This window comes from Polyodon spathula, chromosome 1 (genome assembly GCF_017654505.1).
Source record: "Polyodon spathula isolate WHYD16114869_AA chromosome 1, ASM1765450v1, whole genome shotgun sequence".
Lineage (NCBI taxonomy): Eukaryota > Metazoa > Chordata > Actinopteri > Acipenseriformes > Polyodontidae > Polyodon > Polyodon spathula.
The window spans coordinates 56,023,428-56,050,860 of record NC_054534.1 but is presented as its reverse complement, the minus strand read 5'-3'; the positions used below and the strand labels follow the sequence as shown (position 1 = coordinate 56,050,860).

General features: G+C 37.4%; 1 protein-coding gene across 1 annotated transcript in view; it reads right to left on the bottom strand.

Annotated features, from left to right (window-relative positions):
• LOC121319801 (guanine nucleotide exchange factor subunit RIC1-like) overlaps positions 1-27,433 on the bottom strand; it is a 117,056-nt gene that overhangs the window by 78,803 nt on the left and 10,820 nt on the right. The window contains exon 2 of the mRNA XM_041257639.1: positions 293-400. Coding sequence (XP_041113573.1) covers positions 293-400 — 108 coding nt within the window. The remainder of the gene's footprint in view (positions 1-292; positions 401-27,433) is intronic.

Below are 27,433 nucleotides of genomic sequence, written 5' to 3'. Positions count from 1 at the left end.
TGGAAAAGTATCAAAGCTGTTTGTTTTTTCATTTTCAACAATAGAGGTGACTGAGACTTATTTACACCAACAGCACAGAATCCCTTACACTGCTAAGAAGATTTGTCCAGATAGTCAGTGTAGTGACTAAAGAGAGCCACCATTATTGAAAACAACCTTGAATCAAAAAATCAGAATGGAAGATAAGAGGAGTCAACAACAGTTTGTACAACAGTATTATCTGCAACTCTATAGCAGGGGTGGACACTAATACTGCATTCTGTTAAAGTGCAAAGCAACATAAAATACTCACTGCCACAGCTATCATGGTACTGTCTGGCCTCCATTCTGCCTGCTGGTAGGTCCCAAACTGGGAGGCCGCCTTTGCCGACTCTTTGTAACTCACTATAAGAACACTGGGCTGGAGAGGAAAAGAGAAGAAGACATAAACCAGTTAAACGTTGGACTGCAAGACATTGTTCAGGACTGATTTATTTAAAAACAAATTCTACTGAAAGGTGTAAGAATGGCAGATAATAAAAGGCACAGAAGACACTGAGAAGGATTTCTAATTACAAGATTTCTAATTTCAAATGTCAAGTTTATAGTAGTAATAGTTCATACAATATACTGCCATTCAGTATTTTACAGTTACTGTATGTATAATCTATGCAGAAATTTGTTGAGGGTCATTCCACACCAAATAGACTACATTTTTAGATCTTCCCCAGTGTCTCAGATTTTTTTGATATTGCATACAGATACAAGTACAAGTTTGCAAAACCATATACTATACTGTAGATACTGTACAGTCTAGCTAATAATTTACATAGAAACCCGTTTTGCTATCTGTTCAATCAATTATTTGTCTAAATGCATGCCTATAAAATGCCATTAGCGAGTGTGCTGAAAGAATGCTATTTTTAAGGCTGCAGTGTGTCATATTAAAGTAGATGGACACATTTCTCTTATTTTTTAGATTTAACTATGACACATCAAAAACACAAGTGTGTACAGTCAGCACTCACATATCCGACCCTATAAAATTTTGACTTCAGCTATGGTTAAACGTGTGTGATGGATACCTGATTATTTCATTTTGGCAGGGCCAACCCTTACAATATCAAAAAATTCATAGCTGAAAGGAGTGAGTTTTAAAATAAGTAGACTTCCATTTAGATGTACTGTATTGGTTTTGTTGATACAGTACTATATTTTCAACAGAATAAGTATTTTAATTCAAAACGATAGGATTCTGAAAATATCCCTTGCCAAAACTAAAAGAGATGACACATTACCTGTAATACAGTACATACTTTTAAATCTGGTACGTATTGTAGTAGTATGTAAAATTTCCTATTAAATGATCTAACAGCAAAATTAAATCTAAACGTTATATTTTTTATTAAAAAAAACCACACAGTTTCAAGAATTAAAACAGTATCCAAAGTCAGTCTTAAAGATTGTAGAATATAGTGCTCGATAAGTCCCTAATGTCACAGTTCACTTGCACATGAAGATGCACAAAAACTACGAGCTTTGTTTTGTCTGCATTTTCATCCAGTTAAACTGGAGGAAATGCGGTGTAACTGCACAATGTAAGACAGACTGGTTTAGCATTACAGATTTTTTTTTTTTAAAACACGGCCTCTGACGGATATTCAGATAAATTGTAACACTGAAGAGATGGGTTTTGTATCAGAAAACTGTTGCAGAAGTCGGATATCGCGTGTGACGGGTAAGTACATTAATTTGTTACATACATACACATTTTATATATATAAAATGGGGATTGATTTTAATCTTAATAAAGGGGCGGTATAACACGACTGGCGAGTATCTGGGTAACGGATAACATAGTGCTGACTGTTTCTGTATCCCTTTTAAGTTTGGAGGTGCTGAAGGGATACCATTTCTAACATGATGTCCATTTTGGGGGTTCATACTATAACTCAGTAACCAATTATCCTGTGACAATAACATTACAAATGTTGTCTTTGTTGTTTTTAGATAACCTGGAGAAACTACAGTGGTTCAGGGGTTCTCGTAAGTACAATATGGCACTTACTGCAGTCTACATTTCACCCTCACTCAGTAACATCTATTGTTACCAATACATAGCCTGTCGATACTGAACTAGAAAGACTGTTGTATGTGTGCAGTGAGTATTTCGACTACTTTGAAAGATATGACCTCTCAAACACAGTCCCTTTTCAGTGATCGTTTTTCAACTGTCGCAGGTAGAAAGCTAACATTTTGTGATTCTTCCGAAAAATCAAGGTACTTCCATTGGCAGTGTGAAAAAAATCTGAGAAGGTGAGATTGGTTCATTTGATGTAGAATGACCCTTAAGAGCTGGTTAAAGGTTTTAATGGATTTCTTAAAGAAACTCCAATACAATTCTATGAAAGTTAAGGATCATAAAATTATTAATGGAGTAAACCCTTAAACCCTGCTGCAAATGATTGTAAATGCGCAATAAAAAAATACATTGCAGTGTTTTACTTTAGTATTTGAGATATTAGATTTTATTTTCACTTACAATCTTAATTGGTGTCATGATACTGTAAATGAGATATTTATTAGAAAAATAGTGAGCTTTACAGTTACTACATCATATTATAGTGCAGTACAACAGATCAGAGCAACCAAATAAAAAAAAATGGCCTACGGTGAAAAAAAAAAAATGGGAAAAAAAGGTCAGATATGCATAATTTAAGAGCATCCGTACATCTGTACAGATAAAAATTATGGGTAATTTGCGATACAAAAACAAGGAAATGCCATAGATGTTGACAGATATGTGACACCTACAGTATACAGTAACTAATAACCTGGGCCAATAGAAGATTGCGGCTGCATTTATTTTGTGGATCTGACAAAAACAATACATGCGGCCAAAAACGATCAACCATCTTCCAATTTTCATATGTTTATATTATTTCAACATAACTGACACACTGTACTTGCCAACTTTTTAGAAACAAAAAGTGTGAGACTGGGGGAGGGGAGCTGGACTGTACACATAATTCTATGTTGATAATGAAAAACAAAGCAGTTTTGTGGCTGATAACTGCGCACTCGCCGAGGACTCTAGTGTTTAGCTGTACACCGAGAACGGGAACCAGCCAATACTGACCTTAACTCAAATCGTACATATAAAGTTTTATGTTGCAGGTAGTACGATGAAGGTCAGCAGGGTTTTAATGTCAATTTGCAGGTTCGGTTTTTATTACTATTTTCAAAAAAAATGTCAATAATTTTATAAAGCGGTATGATTAGTTTTGAAAACTGGTATGCCAAAGAGATTTGCCAAATGCAGTTTATATAAATTGTAGTATTCAGTGAGTTATATACAGTACATTGAGACAACTGTACAATAGAAGCCCCCATCATTCAAGGGACATGGGTCTTCACATGTTCTATAAAATAGACACATTATTAAGTTTACACAAGTCATGTTGCAAATAAATAACATCTGCTGTAGCAACAGTAATAACTAACATCAAATATATGTTGTATTTGTTTGAAATCCACTTGGTAGCTGTACTGTAGCACTCAAAGTTACCATAACAACTAAATCAAAAAGGTGTTGGAAGCTAAAAATCAAGAGGCACAAAATATATTGTACAGTATTGCCTAACCACCTTCCTGACTCTTCTTGCAGGCATGGTTTTTTAAAGGGAAGTTATTGGAGAGCTGTCAAACACCTTGTAAACCTGTAATCACAACCACACACCACATCCACCACAACAATACTGTAAATACAACACATGAGCTACTGTACCAACAGCCAACAGCTTGATGTTAAAGATTAGGGAATTACTCTGTACTGCACAGAATGATAACTTGTCATATTGCCAGATAAAAAGTCGCACCATCAAGAAATTCCCCTTGGTATATAGACTGCAAGTTGTAAAGAGTTTTTTGTGCATGACGAACCTGATTTGTACCATATCTACTTCCTATACAGTAGGTTTTGTTGAATTGAATATTAATAGGAAAGCTGATGAAAATGTGAAATTTGGTTCACAGAGTTCTCATGAAGTGACTGCAGCACATGACTGAGTAACAATTACCACTGCGAAAACTAATCACAATGATGATTTCAATAAAAAAAAAAAATTAAAAAAGGGAAAAAAAAAAAGTATCCATGGTCGAGATCAAACTGCTTGTATATGCAGGTGGTGCGAGCCTTTACTCATCCAAGCAGTCGAGTAATCATGATCCCAGTTTCATTTTCTTAAGTGGTTTCATTCAGTTTTAAATCACTGTTTAAAATAAAGACATACAGTAAAAAATTTTAAAAAGTTATGTAGTAATAAAGCAAAAATTTTAAAAAGATAGTCACCACAAATCAGATCTTTTTCAAACTTGACTGACACAATATTAGAGCAGAAGAGAAGAAATCCAGATCCACAATTGAGTGGATTGTTATACTCGAGTGTTTCAACTTTTAGTACTGGTCTCATACAGTACCGGTCGCCACTGATGTGCACTGTCTAGTGAGTAATAAAGCAATACTAATAACTCTGCACTGCTGATTAAACTACTGCTAATATCGCTTTCGAGCCAGGGAGCCACAGATGTCCATGAGAAAGGTCGACTTAACAGAATATTAACAATGGACCTTACAATGGTCCCAAAGCAAGCAGGGACAGCAACCCATATCTGAGACACAATACATTCCTCAAGTTGATTCTATAACCTCAGTATACCAGCAGTATAATAACTGCTGAATTCCTGCTATTTAGTATTATCTGCCCTACTGGAAATGTGCATGTTTTAATTGCAATTTAAATCCAATAAATGCTATTGTTATATGATTGAATGAGTTTTAATGTGTTTTTCTTTACCATGCACACTTAAAAATGTGATAAAAACACATAACCGTTAAGCAATGCCACAACCTCACATGAGAAAGGCATTTGAAATGCATTTAAACATGTGAAAAATGTTTTCAGGATATATAATGTTGAAACACAGTATATGTGTTTTGAAATCCACTCCGTTCCTTACATCAAGACTTTTCCTGGCGTATAAAATTGCACTCCAGAGGAAACTTTGCCTCCTAGATTGGATTAAAATAGCCCCAGTAGTTTCACCTAAAACTCCTTGTTATCCTGTCTTACTCAACCAGGTGAAAATGTTTATTTGTTCGCTCATTAGGACAGAGTAGTGCAAGCTTACATTTCCTTGGTATTGTGCAGACCTAGCTTATGGGATATTTTGATAACTAAATTGCTCCAGTATGAAATTAAAAGTTTCCTCAGTCTACAACACATACAAAATAAATGCAAAAAATCTAATTACCACAATGGGTGAGTTTATAACACAAACTGTGTTGTCCTTAATGTAATAAACTATTTTGATAATAATCATAACTGCATCTTGGCCCAGATTTACTTTTTACAGATTTTGCAAAGTGGGAACCATTGTGTTTTCTCAAGGAAAAAAAAACTGTTAATGTAACAAAGTTAGCAAGAAACAACCCAACTATATTTTTAGACATGTTTGGAATTCTAAAGATACACAACACTGAAAGCAGGTTGTGTGGTACTTTCACATCAAAATAAACTATCAGTAGCTTGTATTGCAATAATGCTCTTAATTAAACAACTTAAATGAGACCATATGTACCTACGTCATAAAATAGAGCACATCGTTTACAACTGCAGGTAGTGGAATTGTAATGTAATACTAGCTGAATATAAAACCATGTGCTTTCTTTAAAAGGCCAATATACAAATGAAAGTGTAGAATTATGTGAAACAGTCTGGTACTTGTGCACTTATACTTGAGACGTTTTAAATACTGCTTTGTGAATAACATACTTTAACATTCACCCAGACGTCAGCGAGCATTAGAACATGACGCAACACTGGCACATGAACAGAGTGAACTCTGCTAAACTGGGACCTTTAATATAAAATGTTTATCCATAACTTTAAAGTAGTAAATTAAAAGCACAAATGCAAGAAAAAAAATTCAAGCAGACAAATATTTCATATATAGTAGGCTTTATCAATCTCTTTACTGGTTGTAACAAGAAAGACACTGACAAAGACTTCGATATTTGTCGACTAGAGTATTACCACAGTAAAGTCCAACCTTTATAGAAAAACATTTGATTTATTTAATTCAAATGTTCTATTTTGTTCAAAGTAACAAATCTGCAGTTTTTTTGCATGAAGATCCCCTGCCCACATTATTTCTTAAATAGTGTTATTTCACAGGGGGGAGGAGTAAATACATTTTTAATATTGACATCCCATGAAGCATGTCCCATTTTACTGCACCCACTGGGGCAAGTTCAATGATCTACAAGTACAGAACTGTATCAGTAAATAAGGTTAAACAGTACAATACAAAATAATAAAGGCCCAACAACACGTCACGTCTTAAACGTAAACAGTGTTTGAGGCACACAGAGGGGAACAGTTTTAGACCCAGATAGGGTTATTGTTGAAGGCTGGTAACTTACGTTGTGTAAACCAGTTAAGTCGGCATAAAAAATATTATATACTACTGAACTTTTGCTAGGGATAAGGATTTTCAACAACAAGGAATTCATACTGTGACATTTATTGAATGGCTAAGTGTGTTAATATACAGTTTAACCTGAAAAAAATGATGCATAATAAAAATGAAGTTAATAAAGAGCCACTGCCTGTGTTTGTGAGCACAGAGCACATCACCATCCTGTATGTCTGCCACAAGACAATATGCCACTTTAACAACGCCTGCAAATCCCACTAATCAGATACTGTACACATTGTTGTTGGAGCTGGGCCCATTCCTGGTTAAAGGCATCCTGCAGCTCCTGCAGAATGCTTGGTTGCAGTGGGCTGCTATCGTCCTCTTTAGCATGTCCAAAGCATGCTCAATAGGGTTCAGATCACAACATCTCACTGGCCAATTTATCCTCTCAATTGCTTCCTTTTCAAGCCATGACAGAGCCTATTCATTTTCTACTGTGTTCTGTAACATGATCCGGCAAGAAACCTTCACCACGATGTCTGTCAATATAATCACGACAGAATGTGGAATCATCAGTGACAGGAGTGGCGTCCAATCATTGATGTTCCACCTGATGTGACCCCTAGCCCATCTCTAACGTTCCTGGATTTGTCAGTGTCAGAGGTAAATGGATTAAGGCACTTCTGGACCTCATACTAGCCAGTCTACAAACTGTCTGTGTAGAAATTATAACCCCTGTTACATTTTAAAGGTCATTTCTCAAGCTTTCATGAAAGGTCACCAACATGATTCAATTTGAATACAGTGATCTTCCCAAGGAGTTGTGACTCTTCTGCACCCAACACCATGCTGCCTCCTAGCAGTGCTGCTAGTTTGGTATAGACTCCACATACAGAAGCTCCCACTTTGGGACACATTCAATAATTGGGCAGCATGAAGTTACCCCTGTCCATGTTGTCCTCATTACCTAACCAATGTCTAATTTGTCTGAGCCATTACACTTAACCACATTTTGTGGGTACACCAATCTGCTTTCAAAATTGAAAATGCAGAGTCATGCCATTTATTCCCCAAGCTCACACACAGAGTTTAACAAAACATGTGCATTGTTTGCTGACAGGTGAAACGAATAACTGGCTGTCAATATCAGTCACAGACAGGGATTTAATGAACCAGTAATGTTTTTAATGTGACCAAAAGGTTCGACCCTTATCAAAAGGTGAGTAGTGTATTTTAAGTGACACTAGTTGGCTATATTGTGAAGTTCAAATTTTCGTTCACATAACCTGTATGCTTATATGTGGCACAGGGTGAAGCTGATCACAAAAAAAGGCGCAGTCACTCTCTAAAGAATTTGGCATTGGACAAATAGTTTCACTCATCATTTACCTAAATCCAAAAGGTGTAACTGCAAATCTCCTCGTCAGTATCTTCCAGTTTACATAAGAATGGAGATTTTCTGGAATCATTTTGCCACCTTTGAGTAAATTTCTTTACAACCTGTAAAAGCTTTAGGACAACAAAAACAACACCTGTTCTATCTAGAAAGTGGACTTGTAAAATGCCAGTAATGAAAGCAGGAGGGCAGCTACTGCTAAATAGTGGACTTGTAAAATGCCAGTAATGAGTTTGGAGTACATTAGGAAATTCAGCAGGACAGACACGACAAAAACAGCGCCCCTTGGAAATCATTTAACCAGTTTGCTCACACCAGCTACATCCATATTCACCATTCAACTGAACAGCACTCTGCAAGACAAGCAGTGCAACAGTCACATGTTCAGATCACTGGAAACAATCTGCTCACCAGATTATTCTGAGAGAGAGAGTTTTTTCACAAAAACTCTTCATTGCCTAATTTTAGTTTCATTAACAAATGGTCTTGTATCTGAGTGGTTTAGAACTGCCAAATCACAAAGATGCTAAAAAGGTGCGTTTCCTACGCAAATCTGTTAATTTCATTTGTAAAAAAAATTAATTGGCCAAACAGAATAAAAGTGAGTCGGTGAGAAGTCAAATTACATGTTTTGCACCAGATTTTCAAAACATAATCAATCCACTGTAAACATCAGTACTGCATCAGTATGAGGAGATTCTTTGCAATAAAGATAACTTAGCAAATGTTTTTATAATTTGTAAAATGCTTAGATAATTGGAAAACACAAGGTGGAAATACACCAGGGAATATGAGCTCAATTCATTTTAAAAGGTCGGCTGTAGCCTCCTTAGTTAAGCCATCTTGCAATATGAGTGAGCCTTTGTAACAGCAGTGCCTTGGAAAAGTGGAACATCTCCATCTGGGACATCAAATCCTCCATCACCATTGTGTATGTAAGAATCTGATGTGTGATTTTCAACAATATCTGGACCTTGGGCAGAATTATAATCACTTGAAAGGGTAGAATTATACAAATCCCTTGTACCACTAAGGTCAATGTTTGTGTCCAAATCTGATACAATTACGTCTGTGTTAGACAAAGCATTCAGAAACACGGAGTCCTTCTGAGAGGTGAACTTCAAAGGTGCATCCTCCGAATCATTAATACATTCCTTGACAAAAAGGGAAAGTGTAAGATTATAAATGCATCCTTCAAGGATTACATACTCATTTTCCTTTGTATTACATTTTTATTCTATGTAAAATGTTTTGTGAATGTCAGCAAGATGTACATTCCTCAACATACTATGGTTAGTAGAATTGGAAGAGACTACGGCCTTGTGGCAGGACCGGCTGTTCACAACCCCCCTGCTGATAATGGGGTGCTATGATAGAGAGAAAAATAAGTTGCCTTGTTTATTCTAGCTTGTTGCTGTCAATAATGGCCTATGTACGACAAAAGAGATATCTCCATGACTACCTTCCTTGTGGTATACCACGTGACCAACACCATTTCCCAGGCTCCTGTTTACCCTTTTTACCCTCTTACTGTGTACAACTGACCAAAGGATAATACAACTAGCAATGTTACTAACCCACTGAGAAATAAACCACAAGCTTCATTTAAGGTTTCTGAACGCCTGTTAACATTATTTTATATTTTCTTTTCACAAAATGGTGCAAATGAGTAAAGAGAGTAAATAGAGTACTCAATTTTTCTACAAATCAATGAATTCAGTGAAAACATCCTTCTAGTCCTGCTATGCCCTTTTACATCCATCTAACAGTCAACACAGATTACATTGAATACTAAAGTAATACTATATGGAGACACACTATATAACTTTAGAAAAATAAACCAATCTATTCCACTTTCATCCGCAGGTGATACAGGATGACCCAACAATTGGCAAACTCCTCCTACATTTCAAAGCACACTTCAATAAGCTTTGACAAGCACAAGCTTTTCTATAATCTTTTTATTTAATTAACTTTAACATTTAAAGCTTTATGAATGTGTTTTTGAATGTGGAATATTGCTATATATTGAATATAAATTCCCCATACCAGTAGCTGTTTTCCATTCCATAACTGCACTGTGTGTGTGTGTGTGTGTGTGTGTGTGTGTGTGTGTGGGTTGGGTTGGGGAGAGAATTAACAATTGGGAAATATAACTCCCGAGGAGCTCTACGCTTTCAAGCACACAAAATCAACTTTCAAAAACCTCTAATGCACTTTAAATATATTTTGGGTTAATAAGTGGAATATATACTGTGCCTATGGAAAGTCTACACCCCCTTGAACTTTTTTCACATTTTGTTGGGTCAGTGCCTCAGAGTTTCATGCATTTAAATGATGGTTTTTTTTTCCCTCCGCATATCTACACACCATATGCCACACTGCTATGGGGAAAAAAGTTTTTTATTGAGAAAAAAAAAAAAAAAATATATATATATATATATATATATATATATATATATACAAAACTGAAAGATCATAATTGGATAAGTCTCCACCCTCCTGAGTTAATACTTGGTGGAAGCACTTTTGGCAGCAATTACAGCTGTGAGTCTGCTGGGATAGGTCTCTACCAACTTTGCACACCTAGATTTGACAATATTTGACCATTCTTCTTTACAAAACTGTTCAAGCTCTGTCAAGTTCCTTGGACAGCAATCTTCAAATTTTTGATTGGATTTAGGTTGGGGCTCTGACTGGGCCACTCAAGGACATTTACCTTTTTGTTCCTTAGCCACTCCTGTGTAGCTTTGGCTGTGTGCTTTGGGTCAGTGTCATGCTGAAAGGTGAATTTCCATCCCAGTTTCATCTTTCTTACTGAGGGCAGCAGGTTTTCCTCAAGGACTTCTCTGTACTTTGCTCCATTCATTTTCCCTTCTATCCTGACAAGTGCCCCAGTCCCTGCCGATGAGAAACATCCCCATACATGACGCTGCCACCACCATGCTTCACAGTAGGGATGGTGTTCTTTGGGTGATGCTCTGTGTTGGGTTTGCGTCAAACACAACACTTTGCATTTAAGCCAAAAAGTTCCATATTAGTTTCGTCAAATGGCATTCAAGCTGTGCTTTCTTGAGTAATGGCTTCCGTCTTGCCACCCTACCATACAGGCCAGATTTGTAGAGTGCTTGGGATATTGTTGTCACATGCACACTTTGGCCAATCTTGGCCATAAAAGCCTGTAGCTTTTGAAAAGTTGTCATTGGCCTCTTGGTAGCCTCTCTGATTAGTCTCTTTCTTGCTCAGTCATCCAGTTTGGCGGGATGACCTGATCTAGGTGGGTCTTGGTGGTGCATGCTCCAAGGGATATTCAAGGCCTGTGATATTTTTTTATACCCATCCCCTGATCTGTGTCTTTCAACAAGTTTGTCCCGGAGTTCTTTTGAAAGTGCCTTGGTACTCATGGTTGTGTCTTTGCTTTGAAATGCACTACCCAGCAGAGGGAACCTACAGGAACTGCTGAATTTATCCTGAAATCATGTGAATCTCTACAATTTAACACAGGTGGAGGCCACTTAACTTGGTGTGTGATTTTTAAGGCGATTGGTTACACTGAGCTAATTTAGGATTGCTATTACAAGGGGGGTGGACACTTATCCAACCAAGCTATTTCAGTTTTTATTTTTAATTAATTTTCTACAAATTTTTTTCTAGAATATTTTTTTCACTTGGACATTGTGGGGTAGGATGTGTAGATAAATGAAAAAATAAAACATTTTTTAATGCATTTTAATTCTAGGCTATAAGGCAACAAAAGCTGAACATTTCGAAAGGGGGTGTAGAGTTTCTACAGGCACTGTATGAGACGTCATTCTGTTCCTACTGTATTAATATTCTATTTATAATATATTTTGAAGCATATTAATAATGTGATTACAGAAATTAAAATGCACTGGCATGCTAATAAAATTGTAATGAAAGTGTGATGCCATTTTGTTTACATTTGATTTATAATACATTTTGAAACAGAAGAAGAGAATTATATGGTCTAAGGATGTATTTTAATATAAATTGCAATGGTTGTTTCTTTAAAATATGTATTTTTATATATTAACAAAGTACTGTATTTATAAAAGTACATACTTCTCCCCATCTATAATGGATGTAACACTTATCTACAGTACCCAACTGTTTCAGCATTTTGTTAACAAGCCCTTCGTAACACGCACAAACTGTTTTTTTTTCCCTACATTTATTTTATGTACACTTGACTATGTCAATATGGAAACATTCCGTACCGCCCCCAATCTCATACAGCTGACTGCTTAAAAAGTAACGAGATCAAGTTGGAAACATAACAAATACAAAATTTAAACCATAACTTTGAGGGTGTTAGTGTAAGTACCAATGCAAAGGTTATGACTGGGTTGTAAACCATAGTAATCCAGTATTTTTTTTTTTTTTCACTATCCATAACCACATAATTTATATTTTTATTGTAAAGCTCTTAAAATTCATACCACCTCAACAATACCACCAGACAATAGTTCTGGCCAGTATTTGTTGTTGCAATAAATAAATATTAGAAAATGGATCTGTGGTTTTCCTTTAATCCAGGAAAGGACATTGAAAGTTATCTCTCAAAATTATTTTTAATCACTGTTCGGAAAATATATAAATACAGTATTTGTGTATTTTACCTTTTTGTAGCTTGATGAAAGAAAATCTCTCTTGTACTGTACATGCCCTCTGAATGTTGTCTGTCAATCACAGGGTTTCCATGCAATTTATTTTTTTAACTCATGACATTTAAACGAGAAAAATGTCTTGTGTAAAATGATTTTTTTGGTTTCTGTTCGCTCAGTTTATTTTACTCTAGTAAACCGGGCTTTTCACCCGATGTCATGCAAATGAATGGGAAAGGTGGGGGATGATATGTAAATTAGCTATGCGTAAAGTACCCATGCTCTTTTTGAAGATTACTAGTGAAATTTTGTGAAAATGTGGTTTCCATGCGCAGAGAAATGGTACACGAGTGAAGTTCGACTATAATATATCTAATATATATATATATATATATATATATATATATATATATATATATATAATAAAAATCATGGCATTCAAATCCGTATTTTAGTTAAATTCTCGAAGAAACCTCATAAGAGGGCTTTACTGTCTGGTAAGGCCCTTCTCGTTATGTAAAATACCCTTGACTTCGGCTCAGGACATTTAATGGCATGAGGGCGGGTCTTACCAGACGGTAAAGCCCTCTTTGGCTTCTATTGCTTAAATGAAAATACTGACACAATAAAGTGACACTCTTCCTTGTGAGATATGAACCTTAAACCGAATTATAGTGCCCCATACAGACTTCGTTTTTAAATTGAAGCAGTAACCTTATTTGTGCATAATCCCGAAATATTAAATCCTCTTCATTTATTCTGCTTCCCGAGTTAACAGGGATTAAAGATGTCATTTATAATATCCCACTGTTACAGTAATAGGAACATGCAAGCTTCAAGGGGGAAAAGTTTGTGTGAAACTACCAAGGTAAATTACACAGAACAAAACTATGTAAGTTACCTACTACAGTAATATTACGTGTTTAAAAAAGTGATTATGGGACACTGCTGCTTTAAAAAACAATCAACTATCTCCACACTGTGGAACGTAGTCCTATTTGGACCTCCACACATTAACACCAACCCCCTCGCAAAGGGTTTATTTGACCAATTTCTAGAAAACGTATTAATGCACTGTCTCTAATTATTTTAAAAGAGGAACCTATACACAAATTGATTTTACTATCAGAATGTGTAACATACATGGTTGTCTCAAATGTTTATATATATAAAAAAATAAATAAGAAAATTGCATCACAAAATACAGGGTTGTATATTTTCAAAGAAAATGCTCAACCACCTCCAGCACAGGCTTTGAAAAACTTTACTTAGCACTAACCATTCAGTTGTTACTTTACTGTCATATATAATCAGCTCTCTCTTTAAAAGTTTTTCATAAAAAAAAGCAAATGAATTCTACAAAGCCTTGTGCTTTGAAGTAGGAGACACATCAGGACAAACCACGGCTTGTTCTAAGGAATCCTGCCAAGACTCCCCTACACAGAAGTGCTCTGTAAACCTACTGCATAAGGTGTATTTTATTTATCCAGCTGGCAAGGTGAGACTTTTCCTTCGGAAACCTAATTAGCCATGCATGAAAAGAAAGACACAAGTATAGTTCAGCTTGTGTATATTATTAAATATGTGTTCAATGCTGTGTGACTAAAACTGCTTATCAATTCATGAACTTCTTTCACACTATTACAGTATGGACCACTTGACAATTAAATCGTTGGCACTTATTTCACTGTTATATGGGTGACTTTTACAGTATTTTTTTAAAGGGCTGGATAGAGTTCAAATTAGAAAATACTATATTTCATAGATGTGCTTTAGAGATTACATTTTGGTACAATTTAAGATATGCTTGCAAGCTCCAATACAACAGTAATGTAATTCTCCTTCAAAAACAACTCAAATGGTGTCAGCAGACTTACATCTGCGCTGAACGTAGAACACCATTACAGAAATAAATAAATAAAGCAAACGTTTAATCAAGTTCAGACAAACTATTCCCAAGATCAACACTTTGATTAACTTCTTACAAAATGTCAAGATTATTTCAATTCTGAAAATAGATTTTTTTTTTTTTTCTCTCTATACAGCTAATCAGTGCCATCATTGTATGGCAACAGGATACCTTTTTAACCTTAATAAATTAAATACATAATGCCTTATTGTTGCAGCTTAGTGGAAATAAAGTCGTTTTCTAATGCTTTATGTTTTGTTTAAGCTATGTTTGCATGCAATACCACTAACAGCAATCACACTCAGCCTCCCGCATTAACACTAAAGCCCAGCATACACAAGCATGTTTCCAGACACAATGTTTCCATATTTCCAGAAACAAGGAAGCATGTTTCCTGGAGCAGACCTGGTTTCTACTTTGAGAAACTATTTCAAGACACATTTTGCCTTTGGTCAATCAAAAGAGAGACTGTGAGCATGTCATTGATCATGTGCCTATGCAAGACGATGACTTCCACAGAAGATGGCATGATTTGGAATCCGGCTTCAATCAATCGTATTATTGATATGTACGCCGACACAATGTAGTGTCATTTTGGATTAATTCACGGTCTCTGAAGTTCCTCAGAAATGTCTGGATTCATACAAACAAAATTATGATAAGTTAAGTAATCATTTAAGCGTAGCTCATTTAAAAGACTATAATAATCTGCTCTCTCTTCACGATTTAGGATCCACGCCCTTGTCCACATGGCTGTTTTCTCTTCTTTCACAAAGATGTAGTACAATTAGAATTGCAGCACTAATCTGTGCAATAAGCTTTCCTCCATTTTGGACAGTGTGGCAAACATGATCATGTTTCCCAACAATTTTTAACATTTTTTCCCTGACAACGTTTCCTGGACTTAATCCACCGTTCTACACAATGCCTCAATAGGACTGTTCTAGGTATAGGCAGAGCTCCAGACAACCTTTTGGCCTTAATTTCACTCTTAACTCTTACCAAACTGAGACTTTAAGGCGTTCAGTGTTTTATTAAACAAACAAAAGTAAATGTTTTAAACAGAACAAAATAAAACGCCACGGAACAATGAACAAAAGTAGTGTGCTGGTTACAACTCACAGCATGGGTAGCAATTGTATTTTAGAAATTTTCAATAGACTCACGTCTCTTGTCTCTCCACCGTGCAGCAAAGCTGCAGGTTTTTATAGTAAGGTGGGATTAACTAGGTATTAATTATCTTGTTAACACCTCGGTCACATTCTGCTTGGGTTTAGTAAGGATGTGCGTCTGTCAGCTAATTAAATAAATCAGCAGATGATCAGTCACGCACCCTCGTCCAGCCAAACAATAAATCAAAATAATACTGGCTTTTGACATCATATATACTGTGATCGATCCTGCAACTCTCAAGGTTCGTTGCCCCTTTACAAACGTAGACCCAGACACGAAAATGGAATTTTCCAGCGCTTATGTGCACTTTTTAATAAACACAAAACACAAATAAACAAACAAAACCGAAACAAAACCTAACTCCCTTTTGGAGCTCTGACTAACAAGCAGGGCGGCTAAGCCGTTTACCTGACATAAAACAGCACCAAACAAACCACACCGGTTTAACGCAGCACTTACTTTACTTTGACTGCTCGGAAGCAGAGCACACTTTCTGCCTCCTTCTACTCAGCAGCCCCGAGTATACTGGCTGCTCTCTTTAAACACCCTGCACCTAGCTCTAATCTGAAATGATCCCCAGGTGCGGGTGATAATTAAACAATAAAAACAAACAAATGTGCATTCGTCCGTATTTTTTTTTCTAGCAGGGAGGAAATTAACCCTCTCCCTGCTCACAATACATATAAATCGTATAATAGAAATAAAACGAACAAAACAGCACACAAATATCCACAGGGGCAGGGCTCCCCTGCCACAGCATGACGTTAACTAATGAAGTAAAGCAGAAATAACTGCACTCAGCACAGGAGGCCCGGGCCAGGTCTTGGGTGTGTTGCCTACATCATTTTATATATTTCGGCAAGACGATTTTAGAGTGGTGTTTTTGAAAAGTTACTTGGCGTGGAATAAGTTAAAGAACTCAGTTCAAGCTTTGTGAACCAAGGTTCTTTAATACATTTCTTTTATATGGTTGCCAATCAGTTCTCTACTAAGAGCCCATGAGCAACAAAAAAGCTTAAAATAATAAACAAGTCATTGTAAGGAGCTTCAGATGTGATTTTAACTATGCATTTGTTAATTAGGGTTAGGGCACTGCAGCCTTACCCATTCTATGACAATGTAACTTTATGACTTTTTTGACTCTGCCAGCCATAAATATAAATGTAGAGTAGGTGGGGCTGGCAGATTTGAAAGGTCACAAATGTAAGGGAAATGGAAAAAATAAATTAAAATGACAATGACTTGTGTAGACCAATATATTAATGAAACATGGGGGTTGATCCTACTTGTTCACTGTGCTTCTGGAATTCCTATATAAGGCAATATGTCTGTGCAACCAGAGTAATACTTGTTCACAAGTGACACGATAAGACCTTCCTATATAAGGCAATATGTAATACGGTAGAGTCTCATTGTATAATGCAGCAACAAGGATAGCAGACGGACAAGAACGCTCTTGTAAGTAAACAAGGATAGGTTTGTTTAATTGTGAGTTATTGCTAGCTTGTAACGTGAACGATATTAGTCACATGTTGACTTAACAATTTATCAAGTAACTGCAGGGTGCGGCTGACTCGATTAGAGTAATTTGCAAGCCATTGTCTGAGGCACACAGTTCTTGACCTCCAGAGCATTATATAAGCACCGACGCTAGCCTGGTGTGCCAGCACTCAGCGCCAGTGCCAGTCTAAACTTTGGCAGTCCAAACAAGAACAGGCCAACGTGTACTTGCTGAAAACAACTCTATCCAAGCAACGAACGTGACGGCTCCAACTCCAGACCAGATTTGCAAACATTTCTTTTTTTTTTTTTTAATGCTCTCGCTCTTCTCTGTCTCCACTTGTCTGGTTTGAATTGCCTCTCGGCACGACCCCTCTCCATAGCCATATAGGGACATTTTCCTTACTGAGAGTAAGGGTAGGAGATCTTTACTAGAGGGAATCCGGGGGAAAATTCCCATCCTCTAACTTGGATCCGAGCCTGACCACTTTTCCTTGCGCTCGACCCCCCGAACGCTCTTTCTGGTGAAATGGAATTGCTGCTCGGCTTCCAACAAAGCGGGAGAGGGGCCTTTGCCTCTCCCTGAAGGATCTCTCTTGACTTTGGAGGGGACATTGAAACTCCCTGATAACTGGGACTCCAGCCACCCTTTGAGAGGGACCAACTCTCCCCCACCCCCTTGGAGGTGCGGGAACAGGATTTCTACTCTCTCCCGCTTGCTCTTTTCTGTCAGGCTCTCTCATCTCTGTTAACACCTTTGAGTTTCAAGCTGTTGAAATCACCACCTTCTCGCCTCCTCATTGTTCTCTACTGCCCTCCAGAGATGATACTGCCCTCCTGGACCCCTTACTCACTTTCTTGATGAGCTTGACTTCCTCCTCTCCTCCCTCCCCCTCCACCCCTGTTGTTCTATTAGGTGACTTCAACATCCACCTCTCCAACCCTAACCACTCTGCTTCGCCCCTTCACCTTCTGTCCCCGGCAGTTGGGCCAGTCAACTGGACGATGGTCTTCAGGTCCAGGGTCTGGTACCCTGCACAAAGGTCACTCCTGAAGACATATCTGTGTTTACTACTTTATCATCTTCGTGTCACTCACATGCTTTCATTCCGCTGCCCCGCCGTCAACTTCCGTCAAAACCAGAGTTCCCTCTCCCTCTCCCCCTCCCCCAAGAGATTTCTCTAAAGCTCTCTCGTATCTCCCTCTATTGGAAGGGGGTCCCCATCAGAGCTCTGTAGACTCGGAGAAGAGGATCCACCCTCTTCTCCTCCCTCACCTTTTGCCTCGACTCCCTTTGCTCTCACCCCTTGACCCACCCCAGCCCTGGCTCTCCTCTGTGCTCCGCTCAGCTCAGACCAAACTGCGCTCTGCTGAAAAGAAATGGAAGAAAACCTCCCTATTGCCTTGGATCTCTATCGCTCGCCCCTCTCTTCCTTCTCTTCTACACTCACCTCTGCCAAACGCTCCTACTTCCACTCATTCAGTCTTCCACTAACAATCCCTGTAAACTTTTCTTTACCTTCTACTTTCTCCTTAGCCCTCCCCACTCACCTCTTCCAGGCTGCTGCACCTGCTCTACTCCCTTCAACACCTCTCTGCTCCCTGGCTGTTTCCCCTCTGCCTTCAAACAGGCCTGCAACACTCCCATCTTAAAAAACCCTCCCTTGGGTGGCTCCCGAGTGGCACATCTGGTAAAGACACTCTGAGTGGAGTGCAGGATGCACCCTTATAGCCTGGAGATCGCTGGTTCGAGTCCAGGCTATCCCAGGGCTTAGGTCGGCCAGGGTGTCTTCGGCTCACAGCGCACCAGCGACCCCTGTGGACTGGCCAGGCAGCTGCGGGCCTGCAGAGTGAAAAGAAGCAAACAGCTGATGCTCCATGTTTCAGAGGACGTGTGTGTCCGTCTTTGTCTCTCTCGAGTCAGCGCGGGGCTGGCAGCGGTAGGCCGGGTTGAAATAAAAATAATTTGGCATTTCAAATTGGGGAGAAATCTGAAAAATAACTGGTGATTCCAAATAAAAAAAAAAAAAAAAAAAGGGACAACCCTCCCTTGATCCCTTATCCCTCCAGAACTGTCATGTCTCCCTTCTCTCCTCTCTAAAGCCTTCGATTGAGCGGTACATCTCCCTGTCAACAGCATACTCCACTGAAACTGCTCTTGTCTCTGTCACTAACTCTCTACCTGTGTCACCTCCCCAAGGCTCAGTCCTGGGACTCCTGTTTTCTCTCTACACCAGCTCATTGCGTCCCCTCATCTCCTCCCACGGCTTCTCGTATAATTTCTATGCTGCTGATGATGCCCAGATCTTCATCTCCTTTCCCCCCTCTGACTCCAGTATCTCCTCCTGGATGCACTTGCATCATCTTAAACTCAACCTCTAAATCAGATCTCCTTTTCTTCTACCTCTTCCCTCCCCCTGCTGATTTCTCTCTCTCTATTCCTCTAAATCCACTACACTCTCTCCCTCCTCATCCACCAAGAACCTCAGCGTCTGCTAAGAAATAAATAATAATGGACTGAGAAGGCATGATAAGAATGTTTTTTGAATGCTGTTTTTTAAATTGCCAAATACTGTGTTACAGTGCTTTGTTTTGCAATCATTTTCACTTTATAGTATACAATAATGTACTTTGGTGTTTTAGGCACACTAATGTACCTGACATTAATTTATAATTCCCTGACATTAATAAAGCAACTACAATGAAGTAGAACAACTCCCCAAGATGCAATACTTTCAAATATCTGATGGCCCCCAGAACCAATTAAATTGAATATGACGGTTCTACTGTATAAAAAAAAAAAAAAAAAAAAAAAGTACACTCAGAAAGAGCTTTAAATGAAAAACATTTTTATTTTTGTTAAACACATTCTTGTATCCCCTCCCCCGACCCTGGTCGTGAAATGGTTCGGTCCAGAATCAACTGCCACAATATCTGAATGATGTTGTGTGTCGTGGTGAGACTAGTCATTAAAAACAAAAGGGGAGCTGGAGAAACTTGCCCCAGTAGCATTAAATGAAGTATAGCAATTAACATTTAGTCGGAGCAACACATGACCCAAGCTTGGCAGCCTTTTGTTGTATAGCTGCTTTTCTCACTGTGTTTTGTTTTGCCTTTTTGTATTATGTACACTGTGTTTGTGCATAGTCTCCTGCGCTAGGGATACCATTGGTAGTACCCTAGTTGCAGCCACCAACCACTGCAACTGCCTGTTATTTAAATCAAACCTGGACGCCTGAGTAGCGTTTCAAAGTCAAACCCCCTCTCTTGTTTTTCAGTAGATACCCACACAGTAACAGAACACCCCTGTTACATTCATAAAATATAAAGCACATATCAGTGTGTCTCTTACTTATTTTACTGGCACTCTGGGGCTTAAAGAGTAAGAAGCGGGGTTCTGGAAAATATTGTGTTATACATCCCCACGTGTTGTTACAACTGTTTAACGTACATCTGTAATTTTTATTTTCATTGTTAACATCCACCAGGGAAGAAAAAACGTAACATCAAATTGCCCTTCATCAAATGCCCGAGTGTAAAGGACACTGGCAAATATATTAACATACATATTAACTTACAGCCAGATTAGCGCCTCTGTGATGTAATTTAGTGCTGTTTTGGGACTACTGGCCCTATGATACATTTCGAGTTGCCATAGTGCTCACTCATCAAATTGTCATTTCCTTGAAGCACTGAAATGAGTGACCAGCACAAAAAACTTGCACTTTCCTTGCAGACAAAAGTGAGGTGTTGAAAGTGGTGGATAATGCACCACTGTACAAGAAAAAGAAAGATATTGCTGCAGATTTCAACACTCACAAACACTTTGTCAACCATTCTGAGAAAATGGGATATTAAAATACCAGCTTATGAACATTTCTGATTTGCTTGGTACACCTTGCTTCTGTGGTTTAAAAATCCTGGGATCAGAATAGGACAGGCAGGTTTCAAGTGCCGTTCACTTGCAATGGATAGTTTTTCAGAAGTTCACTTAGTCATATTTGTTATAAAACTCACAGTACTCTAAAAATGTATACTTTATTATTCTAATTTAAATTTGATTTCAGTGTTATTGTAACTTCAATTAAAAGTGACAGTATGCATTATTGAGAGTTGACGATTTGTCCACAGCATCCCATTTTACTGCTTATTCCAGTTTCAAACAGTTCAGAACCGTGCATTTTATTTAGTTTCAATACTTTAGCATTTGGCTGTTTTAGTCAGTATGTTCATTATTTAATTTTGTATTAGGTTTACACAGAGTAATTTAACAGATTCAACTTTTTATTATTTATTATTTTTTTTTTAACTTCAGCTTTTCATTTCTTAGGATGCACTTTAACAAGTGGTTTACAATAGGGCTTGAGTATCAAAACAGCCATAGACATCTGAACACCCAGACCAAGCATGATAGCTTGTTATAACTTTTGACTAATGTTACCACACAGAGATGGTAATAAGACTCCAATTGCACAGCAGCTCGAGTTTAATAAGACACACCTGAGCTTGTTACCTATACACTGTGGCTAATTAAACCAGCGGTATAACCTGGAAAGTGTGAAACTGCTATGCAATAGGAGTCTTACTCCGACCCCTGCCATATTAAAATTATGAAAGGATGTTAATATGAACTGTCTATATGCAGCAAAGTGTCCAATGAGCTCCCCAAAATGCTGCCGGCTTAGTGCTGAAATTAGGTGTGGTGTTCTGTACACGGGATGACATCTGTACATAGGATATGATGTACTGGAATTTTGGCAAATTCTTCACTGTCATTGTTGATTTCTGAAATGTGATTTATAAAAAGGCTTCTGATTTTCGGTTTAACCGATTAAAAAATGATAACACCTGAAACAAAAAAATAAAGATGCAGTAAGATGGGCAATCCCTCCTTCCTGATGTATCTCACATTGATTCGTCCTGAATTCTTAAAACCGACCCCAACTACCGAGTGGCAGCAAATTCCTGCATTTTTATTGGAGAATTTTAACACGCTTTCGAGATTTAAAACAGGATTACAAGAAACGGAGGATTGTTCTTGCTCGCAGGATTTAAAGTTATGTTCCAGTTCGCTAGTGGAATTTAAAACAAAATTGCAAATTGTGGCGAAAATGTACAAAAAAAATGCCTACACAGACAAAGTGTCGAGTTACTACATATTGTGACACAAAAAAACAAAAGTATATAAAAAGCCCCAAAAAAAGATTTACATCTAACTTGAAAATAGCTTAAAATGTTTTTTAAAAAAATGAAATTAAGAAAAAACAAAAAACAGAAGCTTTGTTTAATATTGTGAACAACATTAACTTATGAACAGCCTCCAGACAAGCCTTCCACAGTTGAGATGAACATTGTTTTTTTCTTACAGTAACATTAAAAGAAAAGCTTTGAAGACAAAGAGAAACGTCAACAAGAATGACAAGGCAATTACTTAAGGCACTTATAAACTTATTGTAAACAAAATAAAGATATGCAGTGCGCGAATAGTAAAAGATAAATTAAAAAGTGTGTGAGAAAGTCTTTCGTATTTGAACACAAAAACTGATGATAAAAATAGATTTTTGTCCACCTTTAAATACAGTTGGGAGGTGGCAGTTGGAATGTAGGTGTATTGCATTCCTTTTTTAACCAGACTATCTGTAGTCACAAGACATCTAAACACTTTACATTATTAGAATTCTGTTGTTGAGAATTCAGCCCGACTACTGTGGCCTTAAAAAACTCTTTCACCAGCAATAGCAACCGTCAAAGGAATCCTCAAGCAAGTGTATGGCAGCAGTAAATTACATTAGTGACTCGATTCATAACTCATTCCTCCAGTGAGAGCTTGTAAGTTTAAATTTGGTCCTCACCGTTTCAAGAAACCTAAGGTGAAAACAAGACCCGCTTTAAAAAATCTAATTCTCTAACAACCAGATGACTGTGTTTCAGTAGGAAACCACATTTGCTAAAGCAGATCTCAGCCGAGTCCCAGCTGTTCTTCAAAAGAGGCTGTGTGGCCTGGTGTTTAGAGCAAACGACTACATGTTGGGATATGCTGTAATGTGTAGCAGAGATTCCTTAACCATGAATAGAATCCCCATCAAGTCTAGCTCTATTTCATGACTCTCCACTCCATTTTGCCCACAAGAAAGGGCATGTTTGGGACCTTCACACAGACAACTGATAAAATGGTTACAGTACTAAGCAGCGATTAACATGGATTAGTTAGTCTGATTCACATGTAAGTGGAATTATATCTTTAAAATACAATGGTTGATAAAGTAAGAATAGAAAGGTATAATGGGAGGAGGGGATTTGAAAACATGGTAAACCCTTTAGTCATTAACTGAAACTGTAATATAAATCATATTCACAGAATTGCTGCAGGAACTACTGTAGTATTAATTTCAGAGATGAGGAGAGAACTGTACTGTTAAGTAAATTAACTAGATTATCACTTTATTACCAAAGCCACTATTTTAACATATTTTGTGGTTTGATAAAAGCAGTCAACAGGTGTGCTACTGTAGCTCTAGTTGATATGTAGATTTATTTGGACTGCAGCCACAGCCATTGGATTTCGATTGTAAAAAGCTAATTGCCCATAGTGTTCAGGATTACTGTACCAGTTTACACACATACTTATTCCACCCCTTGTTTCCTGGGGAAACTATCCTATTTAAGACACATCTCGCTGGTCTTCAAAAATAATGATTTATCTTACAACCTTGAGAACAGACTGCATGTAAATAAAATACTTACAAAAGCATGTTTATATTCAGGGTCCAAGTACAATTTTTTGTTAAGTGCACATCTGCCACTTTGTACAGTATCGCAAGATAAATAAATAAACAGCAAACACTGAATTTCCTTTTACTTTATTGTCCTGATGCACAACTCAAACAAAAAGTACTGTATAATACTTTAGCATGGGCCTTAAATCATTCAAAACAAACAAAAAAAAATGAAAAATAAAAATATTTGTGTTCTTTTCTTGCTAGCAGTACAACAAAACACTATGGGCTGGCTTCACAGATCCTAATTAGCACTTGCATTGGACTATTTAAAGTTAATTTATGTAAGATAGTCCAAGATTAGTGCTAACAGGGGTCTCTGAAATCAGTCGTAGAAGGCAAATACAGCAGGTTACAAGAAGAATTTTTTTTAATCCCATCCTAAGTTACATAAAATGCTTTAAAACCCATTTAAGAACCATGATCGTTTGGGGATACAGCTGAAGAAATAAAACTTCACAATGCGTATTCACATACAAACATACAAACGGTATGAAACTAATCCAGCCAGTAGAAGTTATTCTAATTTAGATCATTGCTATGTACAAAACAAATATATTACACTGCAAATACTACAGGGGAAGTAAATTGCACAGCACAGGGTGTGGAATGAATGTAGCTAATTATACAGTAGTCTCTGGCTAACAGAACACCCTTTGGGAAGCAAGTGAAGTGTTCTCTTAGCCGAGGTGTTCTCTAGGACAGAGTTGATCACCGGACACAATATGCCAGTATAAGGCCAGTCACGATATGAATCAATAAATACAAATTGAGTTATTTCTGTCATGACACACGTGCATCAACACCTGAAATGAACACAATAAGAGAAAAATAATAGGCAAGCATATGTTAATAAACTATAATAATAATAATAATAATAATAATAATAATAATAATAATAATTCAAACTAGCATTAAACTAACTGACAAATTAAAGCAACTCTACATACAGTAAAAATACAGCAGCAGCTCTAGCAATGAAAAATTATTTATCTACAGTTGAATCCAATCACTTGCAATGCGTGTTTGTAACTAGTGAATAAGCGTATGGATTCTTGATCTTTAGGATTTATCTGTGTTGTCTTATTCCTCCTCAATCTAACCTACCAATGTACCTACCTGTGTACTGAATTTCTGGAAGATTAATCTATATTATAGAGACAATACTGTGTGTTTGGAAAGTAGGAATGCTTCAAATTGCTATAGCAATATATGGTACAATAAGGAAAACAGTACTATTTCTTTATTTGCATCAGTGTTGTACAGTGCAAGTTTTCAAAAAATATTTTTGGCCATTTTTTTTAATTTTTAGGGAGCGTGTCTTACAGAAAACAACTATACAAACTGTAAGAGTCCAGTACAAGTGGGAGTAGACTCTGAATGCAGTATGCCAAATATATCAAGAGTAGCAACATCCCAGACTAAAACATTATTAAATATTACTACGGCAGGGAAAAATGGCTACAAAAAACACAATGGCCTTCTTCAGGTGGAAAATAAGGAAAGCCATATTTACAGTATTTACTGAAAGTACTCATGACTTCAAGGTAATGTTACATTTTACTCTCATAGGGGTAGATGTACTAAGATGGGCCAGTCGCAGCACAAACATACTTCAATTTGCATTTTCCTTGCAACAATTTGCAAAGTGCACATTTTGTCTTATGTACTAAGTGAAAATATGTTAATAAAGAGAGCCGCAATATACTAATTTAAACATTTGTTGTGTCCTCTTAGCGAGATCGTTAGCATTGCAAGAGTTGTGCAACATTTTTTGGAATAAATAAAGAAAGGCAGTTCAATTCCACCAGATTCTATAGTGGGGCCCCCGACTTCAACCCCCAAACAAAAATGTGTTTTTATCAAAAAGCTTTTCATAATCATACAGTAGCCCCTCGCTTAAACTTAAATGGCAACTTACTATAGAACGATATACACACTGGTAACAACATGTTCTTTGACACCAGTATATCCCTCCGGAGCCACGCTTCTGAAAAAGTTTCATGAAAACATTTGTAATTCTGTACAGTAACTGCAGTCATGTCCTGCAACTCCAAGATTGGTTTTAAACAACATGACATTAAAATTAAAACTATGTGCATTTATTTATTTATTTATTTTTAACTGGATGAAGGAGAATAAAATCCACACCTCTTTTCTCAGAGTTGACTTCTTTTGAATCCCTTAGCAACAATTTAAAGAAGTAATGTTAAAATTACAAGTATTATTATTATTATTATTATTATTATTATTATTATTATTATTATTATTATTATTATTATTATTATTATTAATAAACTCTGTATGTCAGAGATAATTTGTGTTGGCCCTGCCCAGTCCTCCATGGTTCTGAAGCTGAGAATGTGTTTACTTTGCAAGAGCAAAGGGACAACTTCTATGCAAAGATGGTCTTTTTTGTTAAACTATCATAAGACTTATAAATATTCCCTTTAATTAAAGATATCCTGGAGGCCACAGGCTAATTAAGCAAAAACAAAGCTTAATACAGCAGAAATAGCTTGAATTGCAGATTTGGTGCTAACTTAGGGATGCATAAGTTTTAATGTTTAAAACATCTAAAAACTATAAATAAACGACATTTTAAAGTGCACCTGCATCTCCTGCAGATCAGTGGATGTGAAGTGCACTGCAGGTCTACCCATTTCATAGAACAATGTAATTGAGGCACTGCATCTAGAATAAAATGTACCTTCAGGGGTTAATGTTGAGATGCGTTGAGAATCTCAGAATTTCTAATTGGCCAGCTAGAGTATTCAAAGAGAATGATGAGAGGGTGATGAGAGGTGTTGGGTTTGCGCCAGACATAGCGTTTTCCTTGATGGCCAAAAAGCTCAATTTTAGTCTCATCTGACCAGAGTACCTTCTTCCATATGTTTGGGGAGTCTCCCACATGCCTTTTGGCGAACACCAAACGTGTTTGCTTATTTTTTTCTTTAAGCAATGGCTTTTTTCTGGCCACTCTTCCGTAAAGCCCAGCTCTGTGGAGTGTACGGCTTAAAGTGGTCCTATGGACAGATACTCCAGTCTCCGCTGTGGAGCTTTGCAGCTCCTTCAGGGTTATCTTTGGTCTCTTTATTGCCTCTCTGATTAATGCCCTCTGTTGGAAAACATGGATTGAGAATTGATTAGCAGTTTGCTACGCATGTGGACTAGCAGAGCTATACTGGTGTTCTTTTCTGAAAAGAGACTAATATTGCAGATAGCAGACTGTTTGGTTCAAATTGCATGTACTGCTAACCACTGATAGAGACGATGCGTCTACAAACTGCCCAACAATGACTGCAAGCTAATGAGATAACAATGCTGTGGACTAGAAGGGAACAGGCTCTAGACTTCAGAGAGATCAAAAGAGATAATCCCACTGGCATCAAAGGGGGTCGCAAGGAGATAACAAAAGGCAGATGTATGGACCTTTTGTCTCCAGGAGTGTGAAGAATGTTCAGAGGTTGTCACACTAGACTACACACACAGACACACACACATTAACACTCACACAATAAATTAAATTACCTTGACCATTGGTTAATGTCAGAGAAAGGGGAGGTGGACCATCTATACAGAAGGGTATTTAATG